At 38.0% G+C, this 17,552-nt stretch overlaps 1 protein-coding gene across 1 annotated transcript in view; it reads left to right on the top strand.

The window, feature by feature from the left end:
- Positions 1-17,552, top strand: part of atf6 (activating transcription factor 6) — a 67,488-nt gene that overhangs the window by 47,510 nt on the left and 2,426 nt on the right. Inside the window, exons 14-15 of the mRNA XM_066677538.1 lie at positions 1,273-1,384; positions 9,091-9,175. Coding sequence (XP_066533635.1) covers positions 1,273-1,384; positions 9,091-9,175 — 197 coding nt within the window. The remainder of the gene's footprint in view (positions 1-1,272; positions 1,385-9,090; positions 9,176-17,552) is intronic.

The raw sequence follows: 17,552 nt of genomic DNA, 5'->3' as shown, positions 1-17,552 counted from the left end.
ATTAACATGATGGGAATGAGCTCATGCCATTTTGTCGCTAATGAAACAAATCCATGCATCACCAAAAACAAAACGTGACGGGAAAAGAGAAAAAGAATATCCATTACGTTCAGTTACATTAAACAAAACTTTATTCTTAGTGCTGATGGATCTTTTTTTTAATGAAAATGATACCATATACATGCTGTCTGTGATTTTATAATGATTAAAAATAATAAACAGCAAAAAACAGACATTTTCATTGTGAGAGCAAATTGCCCAATGCTAGCTTTTTATTCAGTGTACTAGATCAAATCTAATACTTTTCTGTGAGAATCATTACAACTTGTTGGCATTTCTATTATTGTATCATGGACATAAACACATTAGTCCTTAAACTAACAGAATTTGATAGTCTTTGCTCCAAACATGCAATATTCTAATTGGATATTTTTATAAGTTCCACTGATAGTATAGATGCACCTTGTAGTTCTATATTCAGACTGTAGTCCATCCGCTGATGACTAGGATCAGCTGTTGCCCTGCATACTTTTTAAGCCCCATTTCACTCTGTTCTTCAATGGTCAGCACCCATGCTGGACCACTGGAAAACAGGGAGGATTTGGATGCTGGATAATTCTCAACACTGCAGTGACACTGACATGGTGATGGTGTGTTAGTGTGTGCACTGATACAGGTGGATCAGTCTCAGCAGTGCTGCTGGAGTTTTAAAACATTATACCCACTCATCATCCATGCTGTTAGTCTCATTTTGTTCACATTTTAGATGTAGAGTAAGGGACGGTAGCCCTTCTGCTGCTGCACAGTTTGTTATTTGTCACAGGACGTTGTTTCCTGGATATGTTGATTGTTGGATTGATCCCAATCTACCAGTGACAATGATGTGTTTTAACGCTTCAGCAGCACTACTGTGTCTGATCCACTCCTACAAGCACAACCCACACTAACACCACCACCACCACGTCAGTGTTAGTGCAGCACTGAGAATAATGAAACAATACCTGCTCTTTCATCCTCTAGCGGAGATCTTGACCATTGAAGAACAGGGTAAAGATATGATTATGGCATACACTCTGGTATTGCTACAGCTACAAACTACACCTATATGATCAGTAGAGTAGTAAATGTGCTTGTTGATTGTTGTATATTGCATAATCATGTAGGAGTTATGGCTAATAAGCCAATTAGTTTTATCACATTATTTGATGCCATGTTGAGTCACCACGGTTTTATGCATCATACCTGAAGGTTTGATTATTTCCCCATGTTTAGACGTGCAGGAAACGAGCTGCAGGTTTACTACGCTACTCACCATGCTTACAGCGACTTCTTTGATGAGATCCACCGGCGAGGAGACACCTTCTACGTGGTCTCTTTTCGCAGGGTGAGTGGTCTTTTTATATTATTTCTCACACAGCCTTGAAACCTTGGGTGTATTTGAAGCCAAACAGATCTTGAGAGATTTTTCATCGACAACAGGAGGCTTGACATTACATGGACTTGCCAAGTTACTTAATACTACCTTAAGTTGATTCAAGCCTTTGCCTCACTTCATGTTTGTTAGTTGTCATGAAAGGAACATGTTGTTTTCATGTTGCCTTATGTGTGTAAGTGTTGCTTAAAATATTGAGATTTTGACATGGCACTAGTTTCCTGGGTGTGTTTCGTCCCTGTGTTTCTCAATCTCAGTCCTGGGATCCCTGCACTCTGCGTGTCTACACTCTTTTAACCTGATTCAACACACTGGCCACTTACCAAGCCCTGAGAGCTAGGAAAACACTGAACTGTGCATCGCAAGGATCCCACAGGACATTAACTGTGAAGCACTGCTTTCGACAGCATTTTCCCATGCATAAAAACAATTTCATTGTAACTTCCAGCATCTCCCCTGATTGTAAACAAATCGATGTGCTGTTCATTAAGTGTGTGTGAAGACACTGAAGCTGTGATGCCAGGTTTTGGGCTTGGCATTCACAGAAGCTCCACCCTTCTTAATTGAGAGGGGTACCATATGGACTGATTCAGAGCAATATTAAGCCCTGCCTTTGACCAAAACATCTCTGTGCTGTGATTCAGAGGTGCTCAGATGTGTCCAGGAAGAAATGAGCCCCTCTGCACTCTCACAAGTTTGGACAGCCCTTGGTTTAATCAGTTTCAGTTTGACCTCATTTGTAACCATTAAGCCAGGGTTTTAGTGTTTACCTCGATTTCCTGTGTGGATACGGGCTTGTTTTTTCTCTTTCTCCTATGACTCTGACGGTGCCTGCTTTTCATTATGCACAGAGATCTTTTGAATTATGGAGAAAGTTTGATAATTGCTTTTGTTGCAGGGATCAGCTCCACCTCTGTATGTAGTGTGCAGCAAATGGGCTAATTTTTTGCCCTTACACTTAAAGTAAACTTGAAACTCCCGTCGCTCAATATTTCATGTTTCATAAATTTGTAACAATACAGTAATTCTTTCCCACCACTTACCTCACTGCCTCACTGGTGTTCACTGACAGAAATCTAGAAAACACAACTGGTTGCCGAATTCGGACAAACTTTTTATTTATTTATTTATTTATTTATTTAATTATTTTTACTTTAACAAGGACATGACTAATCCATTTGAAAGTTCTTCTCGGAGTTTGAGACCTGTAAATGGATGCTCCCCTGGAAACAAACATGAATTTTTATTTATTTATTTTTTAATCCAATCCAGCAGTCATCAGATTTTCCAATCTTTAGAGGTCCTGCCCAGAAATGGGTGCAAGGTTTCGTAAGTCTGGTCAGAACAAGCCAGGGAGTGCAAAGTGGCCTTCAAATCTCCATAAAGTAGTATTTTTTTCCTGTTTGCTGTCCTGTCGCCTCATCTTGCTCAATCGGAAGAAACCCAACTCCCTTTCTTATGTCATGTTGTTAAAATATATACTGTAATGTCTCACTTAAAATTATACACTAAGTGAAATCTGCAGAGTTTAAAAATCCCTGGTCTCCATTTATCTTTTTTTTTGGGGGATAACAAATTGGAATGATTCATAGGAAACTTTGAGATTCTTAACTTTGCTTAACATGGGGTAAAAACAATTCCACATATTAACTATCATGTTGTGAACTCCTCAAGGTTTCTACACTCACAATCCATTCTCTCAGCTCCACAGACCACACAGGAGCACTTTGTAGTTCTACAATTACAGATTGTTGTCCAGCTATTGTTGGACAACATAAAATGTTAGCCCAAACACTGACATGTTTGTGTGTGTTGCACTGATATGAGTGGATCAGACACAGCAGTGCTGCTGGAGTTTTTAAACCCCTCCGTGTCACTGCTGGACTGAGAATAGTCCACCAATCAACAGTGTCCCGTGTCCACTGATGATGGACTAGAGGATGACCAACGCAAACTGTGCAGCAACAGATGAGTTACTGTGTCTGACTTTACATCTACAAGGTAGCCCAACAAGGTAGGTGTGTCTAACAGAGAGGACAGTGAGTGGACATCTGTTCAACACTTTATAGCCAAAGGCTAATTTTTTTCCCAACTAAAGCAATTCTAGGTATGATTTGTATGATGTTACTTGTAGTAAACCTTAGACAATCTTACCAAGGATTTTTATGGGGAAAAAAAGTGTTTTTAGTTTTCCAAAAGCCTTTGTGTGCAAAATATGTTGGCTCAGTTGTCGAGACAGATTCAAAGGAAGATGATGATGATGGTATGGATGAGTGTGGGAGGTCTGTTGAATGACCTTATACCTCAAGCCAAGGTTGAGACAGTAACAGAAACAATATGGAAAAACGGTTGTGCAGATCAACAAAAACAAAAAAAAAAAATACCTTTGTGGTTTTGGTGTTTTTATTACGACCAGTATATGAAATGTAAAAAAGACAGAATGAAGAACAGAGTACACATAGGTCAAGGACCTCTGGCGCAGTGTTTCTCATCGGCCCAGTGTTAAGTTTTCCTGAGAAGTTCTGAAGAACAGACAATCATTTGCTAGTCATTGTTTAATTGACATAAATCAAAATAAGGAAAAACATGTAAAGACATCTAAAGAACAGTTTTAATTCATGCAGTGAACTAATTGAAAGACCAATTAAAGAACAAAATATATTGTTAAGTTACTAAATATAATGCATTTCAAATTTATATGATTCAAAATGTGAACTACATAAATTTGAACTCCAAATGAAATATATTCCCCGTGTCCTCCGGTTTCCTCCCACAGTCCAAAAACACACGTTGCAGGTGGATTGGCGACTCGAAATTGTCCGTAGGTGTGAGTGTGTGAGTGAATGTGTGTGTGTCTGTGTTGCCGTGTGAAGGACTTGCGTCCTCTCCGGGGTGTATTCCCGCCTTGCGCCCGATGATTCCAGGTAGGCTCTGGACCCCCCGCGACCCTAAATTGGATAAGCGGTTACAGATAATGGATGGATGAAATATATTAGGACATCTAGTTAAAGGGTCACATAATGTGTGATTTTCAAAAAGAACTGTTTTATTGTATTATTATTTCATGTGTCAGGCTTTAAAGGGTTAAAAACTCCTGCCGCACCTCTGTGTCTGATCCACTCGTACCAGCGCAACACACACTAACACATCACCACCACATCAGTGTCACTGCAGTGCTGAGAATGATACACAAGCCAAATCATACCTACTCTGTGGTGGTACTGTGGGGTTTCTGATCATTGAAGAACAGGGTGAAAGGGAGAAAACAAAGTATGCAGAGCAAGAGATGGACTACAGCTCCTGTATGGTCTGTGGAGGTAGGTGTAGAAACAAGGAGATGGTCATAATATTATAGTCCCCTCAGTGTATGTAGGGATAAACAGTGAAGAGGAGTGTGATAAAGGTCATAATGATAATAATAATAAAAATTTTATTATTGTTGTTTTTAATTACTATTACTGTCTGCTGCACCTTTTTATCATTATAATTTAATTCTATTAATTCAAGTAGTTTTTGTTTTCATTGCTATTTATGTCACTATTTATATTTATTTTTGAATTAAACCGATGTAGACCATTTTGTGGGAGTGAAGGGTGGGGGCCAATGATGGCTGAGTTAATGTAAAGGCCTGTACTCATACCCATATTTGTGGGTTCTTTATTTATTAAAAAAAAAGACTTGTTTACTCAGTCAGAAGCAGTGTCTGAGCATGTATTTGTATTTCCCCTCTTCTCCTCCATTGTGATGGGTTCCACTGAGATTTCTCTGGCTTGTTTACTTGTATGACAACAGCATTAGACCCCCCCCCCCCCCCCCCCAAAACCCCCTTAGTTTTTGTGACCTCTCTTTGGCTCTGTCTGGCTCTCATGGCCTTAGATGTGACTTCTTCTCCAGTTTTGACCAGGTTTGGAAAATTAGATCATTTCTAAATAGTTTAGATATTTCATCATAGACCTAATATAGGCATTGAATTCCCAATTTACATGGAGGATACATGGATGCAGTCACGAAGGTGCTCTTGTTTAAAGAGCTATCAGTTGCTTGCATCAGCCCAAGTGTTTAATTTGCACTCCTCTATTTAACTTGGTGTATTAAACATGCTTCTCCACTTTCTAATCTAAACCAGGGCGGCATGTTCATTTCCAGTAACTTGGGCTGGATCTATCTGGTTTGGATTTATTTTAGAAAGAGCTTAAAACCAAAAGCTTGTTGCAGCAATGCGCCTTTTCTTCCCAAAAGCATCTTGGGTGCCTTTAATGAGACAAGGAGTGCCAGGATGTAGAGGAGAGAGAAAGAGAGATGAAGACAGGCTGAATGAAAGGAAGTCTCTGGTGACTCGTAGAAACATGCTGGTATATGTGGTATTCTAGCGGCGAGCTTTTTAATGTTTGCAGCCTTTATTAGCTTTTCTTTCAGGGCGTTTATTTGCTTTTATTTTGTTTCCTGGGTTTTCTGGGTGTGGATCTCTACACGGTTCTGTTGGTTCTTGTTCCTCCCTGTTCCCCCTCATGGGAAGAGCTTCCTCTCCTGCCAGAGCTCATGAAGGATCCCATTTAAAATCTCATGCTGGACTTAAATCTACTCTGAATTACTATATGAGTCTATATGAGTAACATTTCCTAGTTGGGCTTGAAACAATAGTGCTACAAAATATATACTCATGTAAATTGACGAGCAGCCCTTCTGGACTTGTGACAGATGGAGGTGGTGTTGTTTGTTGGCTTCATGATTTATGATTATTTATCTTATGCAGAGCCACCAACCAATCATCATTCCTCAATAAACTCACAAGTTACACACTTTTCTGTGGCTGCAAGAGAGAGAATGTAAAACCACACTCTGTATTCAATTAACACAGAAGGGTTTGTGTGTATTTCAGAATTTATTTTAAGATATGAGAGGATTAAAAAAAGTGTACATTTGCTGAACAGGTAGATATTAGCTGATCTGCTCTAAATATTTCTCTCTGGCCAATTCGCCATAGATCTTCCTCTCATATTTTCTATTTCTGTTTTTTTTCTGCTGCTTCATAACAGCTTTTTTTATATGAATGAAAGTCTTTGTTCCAGTCTTCCATGAGTTTTTTTATTACAGCCCCTATATAAATGTGTAATATTGTCAGATGCTTGCAGTATACACACAACAGTCATTGTTGCTGTAGATCTACAATAGCAGATTTCAACACTTCCTACTTTATAGCCAAATTATATCCAAGGGTCATACTGTAAAATATGGTTAGAATCCATCTGTAGAGGTTGTTAACATGCCTTTTATTATCCTCACTATCCTAACATAAGCAAAAGGCTCTGTAGAGGAAAACACTGTAAAATTTCATTCAAACTAATTTTGGAGAATGTTTGTCTGTTTATTTATCCATTAAATATTGCACATTAAATGGCTGACATTTCGGATCAAACCCAAATAAATCTGAACTGCAGCAGCATTTTTAGAGTCCCATCCCAAAGCAAGTCCAACAGAATTTCTAGGACCATATTCATTAATACTATTGTATTGTTAATGCTATGTTAATATGTTAAGATGTTAATACTATCCATAACCAGTTTTAAATCGTGTTTTTTTTTTTTTTTTTTTGTCTAACTTATAATTGTAATTAAAAATTCATACGTTCTCCTGCTCTTCTGTTATTATTGTATTTGTTGCATAGTATTATAAATAAGTAAATAAATAAATATTAATATATCAAAATCATCTAAACCAAACTCACACTTAATATTGGATCCAAATATTGTACTTTTAATATTATCCCCAAGAACAAAACAAATCGATGCACATGCATTTGCAGTGCTTTTTCTACATAATATTTATTTATTTATTTTGGTTAAATAAAATGGCAGTAAGGGAGGCACGGTGGCACAGCAGGTAGTGTGTTGCAGTCATACAGCTCCAGGGACCTGGAGGGTGTGGGTTCAAGTCCTGCTCCAGGTGACTGTAAGGAGTTTGGTGTGTTCTCCCAGTGCGTGGGTTTCCTCCGGGTGATCCGGTTTCCTCCTACGGTCCCAAAACACATGTTGGCAAGTGGATTGGCGGCTCAAAAGTGTCCCTAGGTGTGAGTCTGTGAGTGAATGTGTGAGTTATGACATGTTGATATGACAGTGATATTGTGTTGGAAATGTAACATCCATGGCTTACAGCTAACCAAGTGTCAGAGTTTTGAGTTTGAAGGCCTTAACACTGTGGGCGGTGATGGGAACACATCAGTTACAGCTGCCTCTTAGCACTCTGCATGACCCCAAATGGGTTTTCCTCTGTGCATCTCTCTTTTTCTTCTATTTCTTTGTTTGATGGAGGTAGCAGATCCAAGAGAACTGGGATTTAGTCAGTCAAGTTTCACATGCTCCTCAGGGTCTCAGAGAGATGGCTGTAACATGCCACTCTGTCTCTTTCTAGCCCCCTTTTCTGTCTCTCTGTAGACTGTTCGGCATCAAATAGAGACAGCATCCATCTGGAATACATTGAAATCTGGAATATAACGAAAGGTCTTCTTCTTTATGGAATATCAGTGAGATAGGGAGAGTGCCTTATGTGTTTTGGCAGCTGTCAGTTCTTTCAGACTGCATGGTTTTGGCATTTGACAGGGGGGAATTGTATGTAATGTATCCAGCAGTACAGTAAAGGCAGGTCACCACACAAATTTTTGCTGATGAACCGACCAGAGATTGTGTCCTGTGCCGCACATTTATATTGATGGAATATTCTACCAGACACACTCATGTGGCCGAAGGTGACCTAAAAGATGACCTTTGAGGGGAACCATGCCCTTGAACTAATGGTGTAACGTAGACCATGTCAAATTCGTCATACAGACCCAGCTCAAGCTCAAATTAACTTAAAAAACTTATTTATTTAAATAATGTATCCCAAGAAATGAAAATGTATACACCCAATACACATGTCTGTATTAAAAAGCTTAAATAATTGTGATTAGGAAAAATAATTAAAATAATTGTAAATTGCAGTGCTGTCTAAGAATTGTAAAGGGACTGCAGGACAGTACAAAGATTTGGAAATGATTATTATTTTTCACACACAGTCTTTTAGCAAGTTTTTGATGTGAAGTCTTGTATTTTTGTGATTCTATGGGGATAGATCAAATCCTTCAAACCCATCAGGCTTTCCTGTTTAGACCTCACAATCAGACAAAAATCCTTCAGTCTCCCAAAAATATAGCAAGCTTCCCCCAGGAGCTACAAAGCGGGTTTGTACAGATGTGTGGCTTTGAAGCCCTACATCAAGATCTTGTGTGGTGACTTCTGAGGTGTGAACCCTGTTATCCATCTGGAGGATATCTAAACCCTTTATCATATTTACAGCTGTCCTCTGTGGCCTTTGCTCTTCATGTACAGCATCATCTGTAGCAGTGCCATATTTTCTCTTTCAGCTGTGTCATTTGAGCTGTGTTGTTCATGGTTAACTTGTCATGTCATTCGCTAGTCCCTCGTTGAGTCATCCGTGGGAGACATTTGGGTTTTACTCAATGAAAGGAAAGCTTGGCAAAAGCTTTTCTGTAACTACTGGACCGCTTTCAGCAATAACACCATCCCTGACAGTTGTTTTAATCTTCTCCTGTTTTGCCATTGAGTGATTTATAATTAGATGTTTGTTATAGTCAACTGTTCCCTCTCTTCTTTCTACTCCAGGATCACCTCCTCCTTCCTGCTACCAACCACAACAAAGGAAGCAGGCCAAAGATGTCAGTGGTGCTGCCAGCAATGAATATCAATGGTGAGTTTTTACATTTACATAATTTTATACCATTTATTAGATGCTTTTATCCAGAGAAGTCTACACGTTAATCATATTACAGATGGAGGTGAATGTAGCGTTAGGAGTCTTGCCCATGTATGTTATTGGGGTAAAGGTGTGTTTGAGCTTGGGAATTAAGCCCAAATCATCTGATTGAAAGGCAGTGTTTTTATCCACTATGCTTACTAACCATGGAGAAGATTGTAAAATGATGCTTTTCCATTTCATGGTACCTATTCTACACTACTTGACTCTACTCTGCTTTATTCTTTTCCCTTCGGAATATTTGGTAGCTAGTACCTGGAAGTGTAATTTTTAGTCCCTGCTCACTCATTGTTCCAGCCAAGCCAAACAGGGATTAAGTCCACACTGATTAGTGTGTGTGTGTGTGTGTGTGTGTGTGTGTGTGTGTGTGTGTGTGTTTATATGTCTATATGTGTTTTTTTTTCTGCGATTGGCCTTCCATTTACCACATAAATGATGCTGTATTAGAAATATATAATGCAGTATTAAGGTCTGTATTCAGTAAGTTCATGACTTGCTTAGTGCACTGCATTGGGAGTGTGGAGTGATTTGAGATTAAACCAGTGTTTTTTATGCATCATGGTGTTTTGTTTGTCCCTCTTTAAGTGATACTATGCCCCCTAATGGACTCGCATGATACTACAGCCATTTTTGTATTTGCCTGCAGGGTTTACACATCACATTTAGGCCCAGTCCATACTGATCTGTTTTTTTTTAAAAAAATCAGATGTAAAATCGGAGGGAGAATAATCTCGGTTTTGAAATAAAAACTGTTCTGTGTGGACAGGGCCTAAATGTGACCTGTACACCTTGCAGACTGCTGATTGGCCAGAGAGACCTATCAATCACAAATAAATGCAGACATCCAGCACAAACTAGCCGGCTGTAAAATCTCCAAAATACACTGGAGATCACATTTGTTTTTATCCGACTCACAACGGCAGCTCTTAAAATTATGCCATGGTCTTTTGAAGATGTTCGAAATCTCCTTGGATTGTTCACCCAGTGAAAGAATTCGGTGAGAGCTGAACGCTGCAATAAGGAACAAAAACTATACTTATCTGTCTGAACTGATATGTGGCTAAAATATCACACATTCAGCCCCAAATAACAAAAGCAATATGTGAATACACGATGAGTAAACAAAATTCAACTTTACCACCAATGTTATTTTGGCTGTTACCATGAGAGTTGGTGGTTTAAGTCATTACCGGCTTCATTGTTACAAAGGAGCCATGGTAATGGTTAACAAACCAGGTACAAGGTACCAGAAAGCAAGTTGAGTAGTATAGGTACCATGCAGTGGAAGAGCACCAAAAGTAGATCTATTTCTTATGAATTTCTTCTTTATCTTGGCCACTTCCTTCAGGGACCACAGACACTGTTTGCTATTGCGATGCATGAGTGAAATGAACAAAACCACCTGCTACTTCTGGAGAGAGCACAATTACATTCTGGTCTTGGTTCCTCAGCCAAACACCTCTAGCCAGGTCAGGGTCATCCCTCTGCTCCTCTTTGTTTCTACATGTGAAAGAGAAGCTTAAGTTGTCCATGTTAACCCCAAGGATTAAGATGATAACATGTAACTTGTAGTCTACGCATCATTCTGCCTGAGGCACGTCCACATTTGGATCAGACTAAAAGTGTGAGCTCAACACATTAATAGATGATATGACCCAGATGTTTTTAAGGACATTGATTTCAGTCAGATTCAGATGCATCCTTTCACTGAAATACTTTTTGCCAACTTGCCCCGCAGGAGCCTGGGCCTCTGTGTTTAATATTTGTTTGGAGTCAGTAGAACTACACCAGTTATTCAAAATCATTGATGCAAAAAATTGTAAAGTACATAATTTATTTAAAGAAAAAAAATGCCCCAGTAGATTTACTATTACAAGAGCAAATAGTGCCTCAGGTACAGGTTGTGTAGGCTTTGTTCTTAATGAGGATTTGATTGCACTGAGCCACAGTAACTTTAGTGAGGTCAGGTACAGAGGATAGATGATTAGTTTGGGATTAAAAAAAAAACTCCAGCTCATCCCAGAGGTCCTGAATGGTGCTCCGTCAGTTCCACTGCGACTTAACTCATGGGTGCCCTTCCATATGCATATATTCCTCATATTAATGAAAAGAATGTTCTTTCTGTGTCTTCTTATAGGATAAAAAGTATTATTTTTCCAAAAGGCCATGTGCTTTATTATAGAGCATTGGTCATAGATGTGCTGTGTTTGATGCTGGATCAATCTGATAGCAAATGTGAAAGGTGAACTTCATTCAAATATCATGAATCAGGCATTGTATCCTATTCCCGTTTTTTTCTTCCTTTGCCCCAAGAACAACTTCTGGCATCATGTCCTCATTCCTTAACTCCCTTTAGTTTAGTTTCTGTACCTCTATCTCCTGGGTATAGCTACATTATCAGATGAAATCAGAGCTGAGTTAGAAAGCATTGATGCCCTAACTCTGCCATGAAGGACCTGCAGGGGTTTGGATCTTTTGAAAGAAAGATTGATGAAGGCAGAGGCCATTCATCTTTCTTTAATAATTCTGTTCTTGCCCGGAAGGCACTCAGAGCTTGTGTTGGTACTGGCTGACACTTGGCAAACACTGGAGTCAAATAGTAGTGTCCTAACTGCCCTGACCAAATGATCTTCCACTGCAAACAACAGGATCCTTGAGGAACTAATATCAGTCCTTGGCTTGAATACTGCAGAGTGGAAGTGAACATTGGGAGCTGTGTACGTCCTTTTAAAGGCTGTATGCCTTCTTGGGTTCAGAGTGAAAAACAAGTTTGTGCTGTTCATTGTGATTAAACACATTATTTTGTGCCCTTAATTGTAATTAAACCCATGTGTTTTATTTCCTCATAATGTTTTTTTTGTTGTTTTTTATATGAAAAGCTGTACATCTTGTTTCAGTTGTAATTGCACAAACTAAGCTTCATCAGAACATATTTATTCCTTTGCCTTCAGGCACATTTCTGTCAAGTAAACTGAAAACCTTGATTTCTACAAGGTGATCACAGTTTCCAGTTTTCATCGCTAGTGTCCAGTGAGAGGTTACGTGTTCCAAGTAGTGACTGAATGTTGTAAATATCAGAAACACCATATGTCTAAAATGAATATCAATAAATATAGTGCACACTTTACTGAAAATCATGAAGCAAAATTGGATGCTTTGGGCTTAGAGCTATGGCAGATTCTAAAGGAGCAATCCCAAATGTTGACTAGAGGGTTTATTAAGCCCCCAGCACCATTGAGTACTTTTGGGGTTATTTGAAGTAGTGTTTTCGACCCAGATCTCATCATCACTCGTCAGTAGGTTACCTCAGTATTACGTACCTGAATGACATCAGATCCTATAAATTCTTCCAACAGCTACTGTAAACACTTCCTAGAACAGTAGAAGCTGATACTGCAGTAAAACAGTGGACAAGCTTTCTACTAATATTAATTTCTGAAGGAATCTTGGATGAGCAGGTTCCAACAAATTGTGACTTAAGATTTAAAGTGATGGCAATTTCACACTGAAATGTGAACTGCATTTTTCTCTATGCAAATGGTGAAAATTAGATTTAGATATCTGCAGGAAATTGGGCTTTAACTGGCTTTGAATGTTGTAGTGTTAGAAGGAAGTCTAAAACAGTTCCAAAGGTCCAAACAATCCCTTTATATTGCAGTTTGCTGTGAATTTCCCAACTGCATACTGCATTCATTTAGTGTGCCCTGCTTCTAAATAGCTTTCATATGCTTAGCCTAATATAAGTTGTTTTGGTGTGTCCTAAGCAAAAGCACTGTGTGGGAACCAGAGATGTTTTGTAGGTTTGCCCTCAGCTGTTTCTGTTGTTCTTTAATGCTGCTCTTCTGTTTTGGGTCTGGGTTTGTTGCGGAATGTGAAGGCTCATAGGAGGAACAGAAGACTGTCCTTGATTTTGTTCTTCTCCCATTTTCCTGTCATTGCAATGTCAGCTTGAGTCTGAGTATTCTATTCCATGTGAACGTCTGTATGGGGAGGACAGTACTGTACTTGTTTTGTTACTTCTTAATTTAACAGTTTTGTTGCAGTCCCTCATTTTGAATGAGTCATCTGTTTGCTTTGTTTGAGAAGACTGGGTCGGTTCTTCATTCTGGTTTGAATTTTGGCCCTTTTTGTTTTCTTTGTCAAAACTCCTAGAAGATGGTGATACATTTGCTACTGGTGATTTACAGTTTTGTTCTGCACACAGCAAGAGAACATCACACAGAAATATAAATGAGGGCTCGACTATGCTGACATCAATTCCTCCAGTAAAATATCTCCATTGCTAGAATAAATTACTCTAAATTTCAAGTGAATGCCTTTTTAAGGGGGTTAGCAAACTAATCCAGGTACAAAGTTGATGGAATATATCAGCTGCAAGCAAAAAAACAAATAAATAATTTTGGTAGCTTTTATCTTCTATAAAACAAATTGGAAGAAATGATCCCTGGTAATGTTCAACTGTCTTTCCTCAACTAGTTAATGTCATTTACATTTTGGCAATAATACTCCCTCTACCACATTTTAAGGGAACATATGCAATAGTGAGGAACTGCAGTTCTCTCTGGTTTGTTTATGTTTAGGAGCTCTGCGTCTTTTAAAATGGAACAGTATGTTTAAGGAGGAAAAAAACAACTTATTTGTACATGGCTGAAGTTTAACTTATCTGTTATACTCACTGTTTGATGTACCACAGAAACATATTTGTAACTCAAGTTGAGTTTTGTAGTACTTTAGGTTTGCTTAAATTCATGCAGTTAGAGCTCTCCTAATTTGGAGGTAGTCAATATTGACCACCCATGGAGCAGGAAAAGAGCAATATCCTCATCTCAGTTTGTGCTTTTCAACAATTGGGGTTCTCTTTGTTGTCTAAAAGAGACAACAAAGTCTAGATGTGTTTTGCTGCTGTAAAGAACAGATTGAATTTTCTGAAAATGTATCATAATGAATGAGAATTTGACAGGTAGAATACACTACATCTATGAAATGGAACAGAAATGCTTAGGTTTACTACAAGTAACATCATACAAATCATACCTGGAATTGCTTTAGTTGAGGAAAAAAGTAGCCTTGAGATTTTCTCCCGTGTTTTCGTGATGATAGCAACAATTTTGTAATGGTTTGGTAAATGCATGGAAATGCTTCCACTTCATTCACAGTACAGTAGAGAACTCAGAACACTTGGCCATCTTAATCATGACAGTATTAGATTACATTTAATCAGTGTTATTTGGCATTTTTTCATCACAGGCCCAAAAGGATGGAAGTTTGTTTCAGTATTTCTCTTCATTAGATGATGAAAGAGCCACCTCTAAATATCGTGTATCATATTTGATACGTTTGGTTTTAAAGGGTTAATGCTGTGTATGGTTGTAGGAACACATCATAGAATTGTTAATCATTGCTTTTGGTGCTTTATTCCAGTTATAGCGGCTTATTTGTTTACAAAAAATGAATGCAACATCTGACAGCCATTTTCTTTAGGCCATTGTGAAGTTTATAACCAGGTTGAGGGTTGTTTGTGAATTCCAGACCTATCCAAATAATCATGTCATTCTTTTAAATCAAAACTGACCAAATATTAAGCAGGAAAATATACATTTTAACAGTAGTGTCCAGTGTTACTTGACATGCACCTCTACTGCCCCATCTGCACATATGTTTATAAAGGGAATTCCAGGTCAGTGTTTTGTGTGAATGTTACATGCACTAGAAACCACATCAGGGTAGATCATCATCATCATCAGCAGCAGCAGCAGTTCTAATTCATAAAAAAGAGCCCTGGGCCACTTCTGTCATCACTAGGAAACTTAAGTTGTGTCCCAACTGTGTACTACACACTAATACTATACAGTATATACTAATCTTAAAAGAATGCGTTTGTCAGAGTAGTACACACAATATTAACGTACTACACCATTTCCTACTATCAAGACAGCTTGAACTGTAGCTATAACAACGCATGTCATACCAAGCTGCAGTTGCAATGGTTTTCTCCACTTTTTTCCAAGACTGAAACTAGATAGATAAATATTGATCCCAAAGGAAATTTAGCATATTTCTTTCCACACTGTGTAGTGCACAGTGTAAGTCATATTAATGATTTCTGTACTACAGTAGTTTGATATAAACTTATATTTAGTGCACTGTATGTTGTAGTATTAGCTTTAGAGTCGGTGAAATATACTATATGTGTAGGGAGTAGGGCACAGTTTGAGACAAAACCAAAATTTTCCTGACATGAGAAGCACCTCCCTTTCTACTTCCCATTGGACAATAGTGTCCCATTGAATTATAATTAATCATATCCATACTCAAAAATAGACTGTTCCTGCGTTTGCACTATGGACTCTTTTTAGTATACTCAACTTTGACACATTGTTGAAATATACTGCATACTCAAGAGCTAGTTATTATTAGCATTGAGTCCATAACTAAGACACAGCTTTGTTAAGAAACCTTGCAAAGTCACACTGATCCAAATTCTGGTTTCCCCTCTTTGCCAAGTGTCTCTTTCTCTTTCTGTTGGTATGGCCTCTTGTCCAGCAAGAGGGCCTAATCAAAGGGAGGTTTGGGAGGGAAACTTCATTGCCCTGCTCTTTTGAAGTGCATTAACCAGGACCTCATCAGTAACACAAACATGCCTCTGACCCTCAGTTCCTGGTGTTTACTTAATCAGAACCTCAATTGAATTTTGGACAGTCGTAGCCTGATAACTATTCAGAAACTTGCCAGTTGGGGCCTCTCTGTTTCTGTAGTGAGTTGGGTGAGAGACACTTCTGAGAAATTTAGACTTCCAGGAGATATGATTACGGAAAATGTCATCATCTGGTGTGGACAGTCTCACAATTTAGATGTCATGCTTTAGGCATTTTTTAAAAATTAGACAGTTTGTCTTGGGGTTTGAAACTCACCTGTCAGATTATGTTTACAGAACGTTTCAGAGCTCTTCAGGATTGATGCATGAATTTCTCTTATGTCAATTTTTTTTTTTTTTTTTTTTGCTATGACTTATACATTACGGTGCAAGTCTGAGACCACCCTTCATTTATTTACTTTGCAGATAAAACAGCAGTTTGTTCCAAGTTTAATGGATATTTTCAGAGAAAATTAGGTATTGAAAGTCTCATTTGTTTAAAGAAGTGGAACATCAACTCTACTGTGAGAAGACAAAACTGCTATGATTTAGAAAAAATGCAACTTCTGTGACTGAACCTTCCAGATGTGGAAATCTATGTAAAAAAATAATAATAATAATAATAAAAATCTGGAGGACTATTTGTATAAAAAGTGTAAAGAGTGCCCTATATGAACAGAAAACCTAATAAAGGCCCAAAGTGAACCCACTCAAGAATATGTGGTTCTACTCAGTTGTTAAGATTGCTATGTATTTTTCTGTAAATTGTACTTTAACTATATGAATGAATAATTGTCTTTGACATTAGTGCTGTGTCATGTTAGGTCTCCACCGGAACAGAGGGTACCACCTGACTACGGATATCTTTTTAACAGATTATCATATTCACGTTACTTTTTCCACAATTTACTTAAATTGCTAAAGCCATTGATGCTATAGTCTGCTCCCCAGTTGAAGGGTTTGAGCCAACATAAGGACTCACTAATGTTTCAGCCAGGTGTAGCTGGAAAATAAATATGCACAAACCTACCTTTGAGCTGCTCTGGATTTATTGGGTCACAGATGTCTGCTGTAAACTAGAGGAAGCTACTCTGCTGTCCATATGGTGTGTGTGTGTGTGTGGTGTTTTTTTTTTTTGTGTGTGTGTGAATGTGTGTGTGTGTGTGTGTGTACACACTTGTGTTAAAAATTATTTTGGTCACAAAGAACAGTAATAATTCAACATGATGGTCACTGATGGTTGACCTCTGGCATATATTCCTATTTTTGAGATTTAAACTTGTGTGTAGGGATTTTTTGTTTTGTTTGGGTTTTTAATGAATGTTGTTGTTTTTTTAATCAGATTTTTTTTATATACGAATTTTTAAAAACATGAATATTTCACCACATCACGTGTTCAAGTTTATCAAATGCCATATAAATGTATTTTAAACATTAAAAAAATCACAAATATAATTCAAATATAAATAATTTTAGTAAATATAATTCAAATATTCAAATACTTATGAGAGGGACCTAAAACTCTGACATAAGTATTCATAAGTATTTAAGCGCTTATGTGTGTTCATGGGTTGCTTCATGAAATAAATCTGTATTTACTCGTTCATTATGTATTTTTAAAACAAGTGCATGGAGTTCTCTGCATTAACAACCTCTAATCTGTTAGCAGTTATAAAT

Source organism: Hoplias malabaricus, chromosome 7, assembly GCF_029633855.1.
Source record: "Hoplias malabaricus isolate fHopMal1 chromosome 7, fHopMal1.hap1, whole genome shotgun sequence".
NCBI lineage: Eukaryota > Metazoa > Chordata > Actinopteri > Characiformes > Erythrinidae > Hoplias > Hoplias malabaricus.
This window is presented reverse-complemented; position numbering and strand designations above follow the sequence as displayed.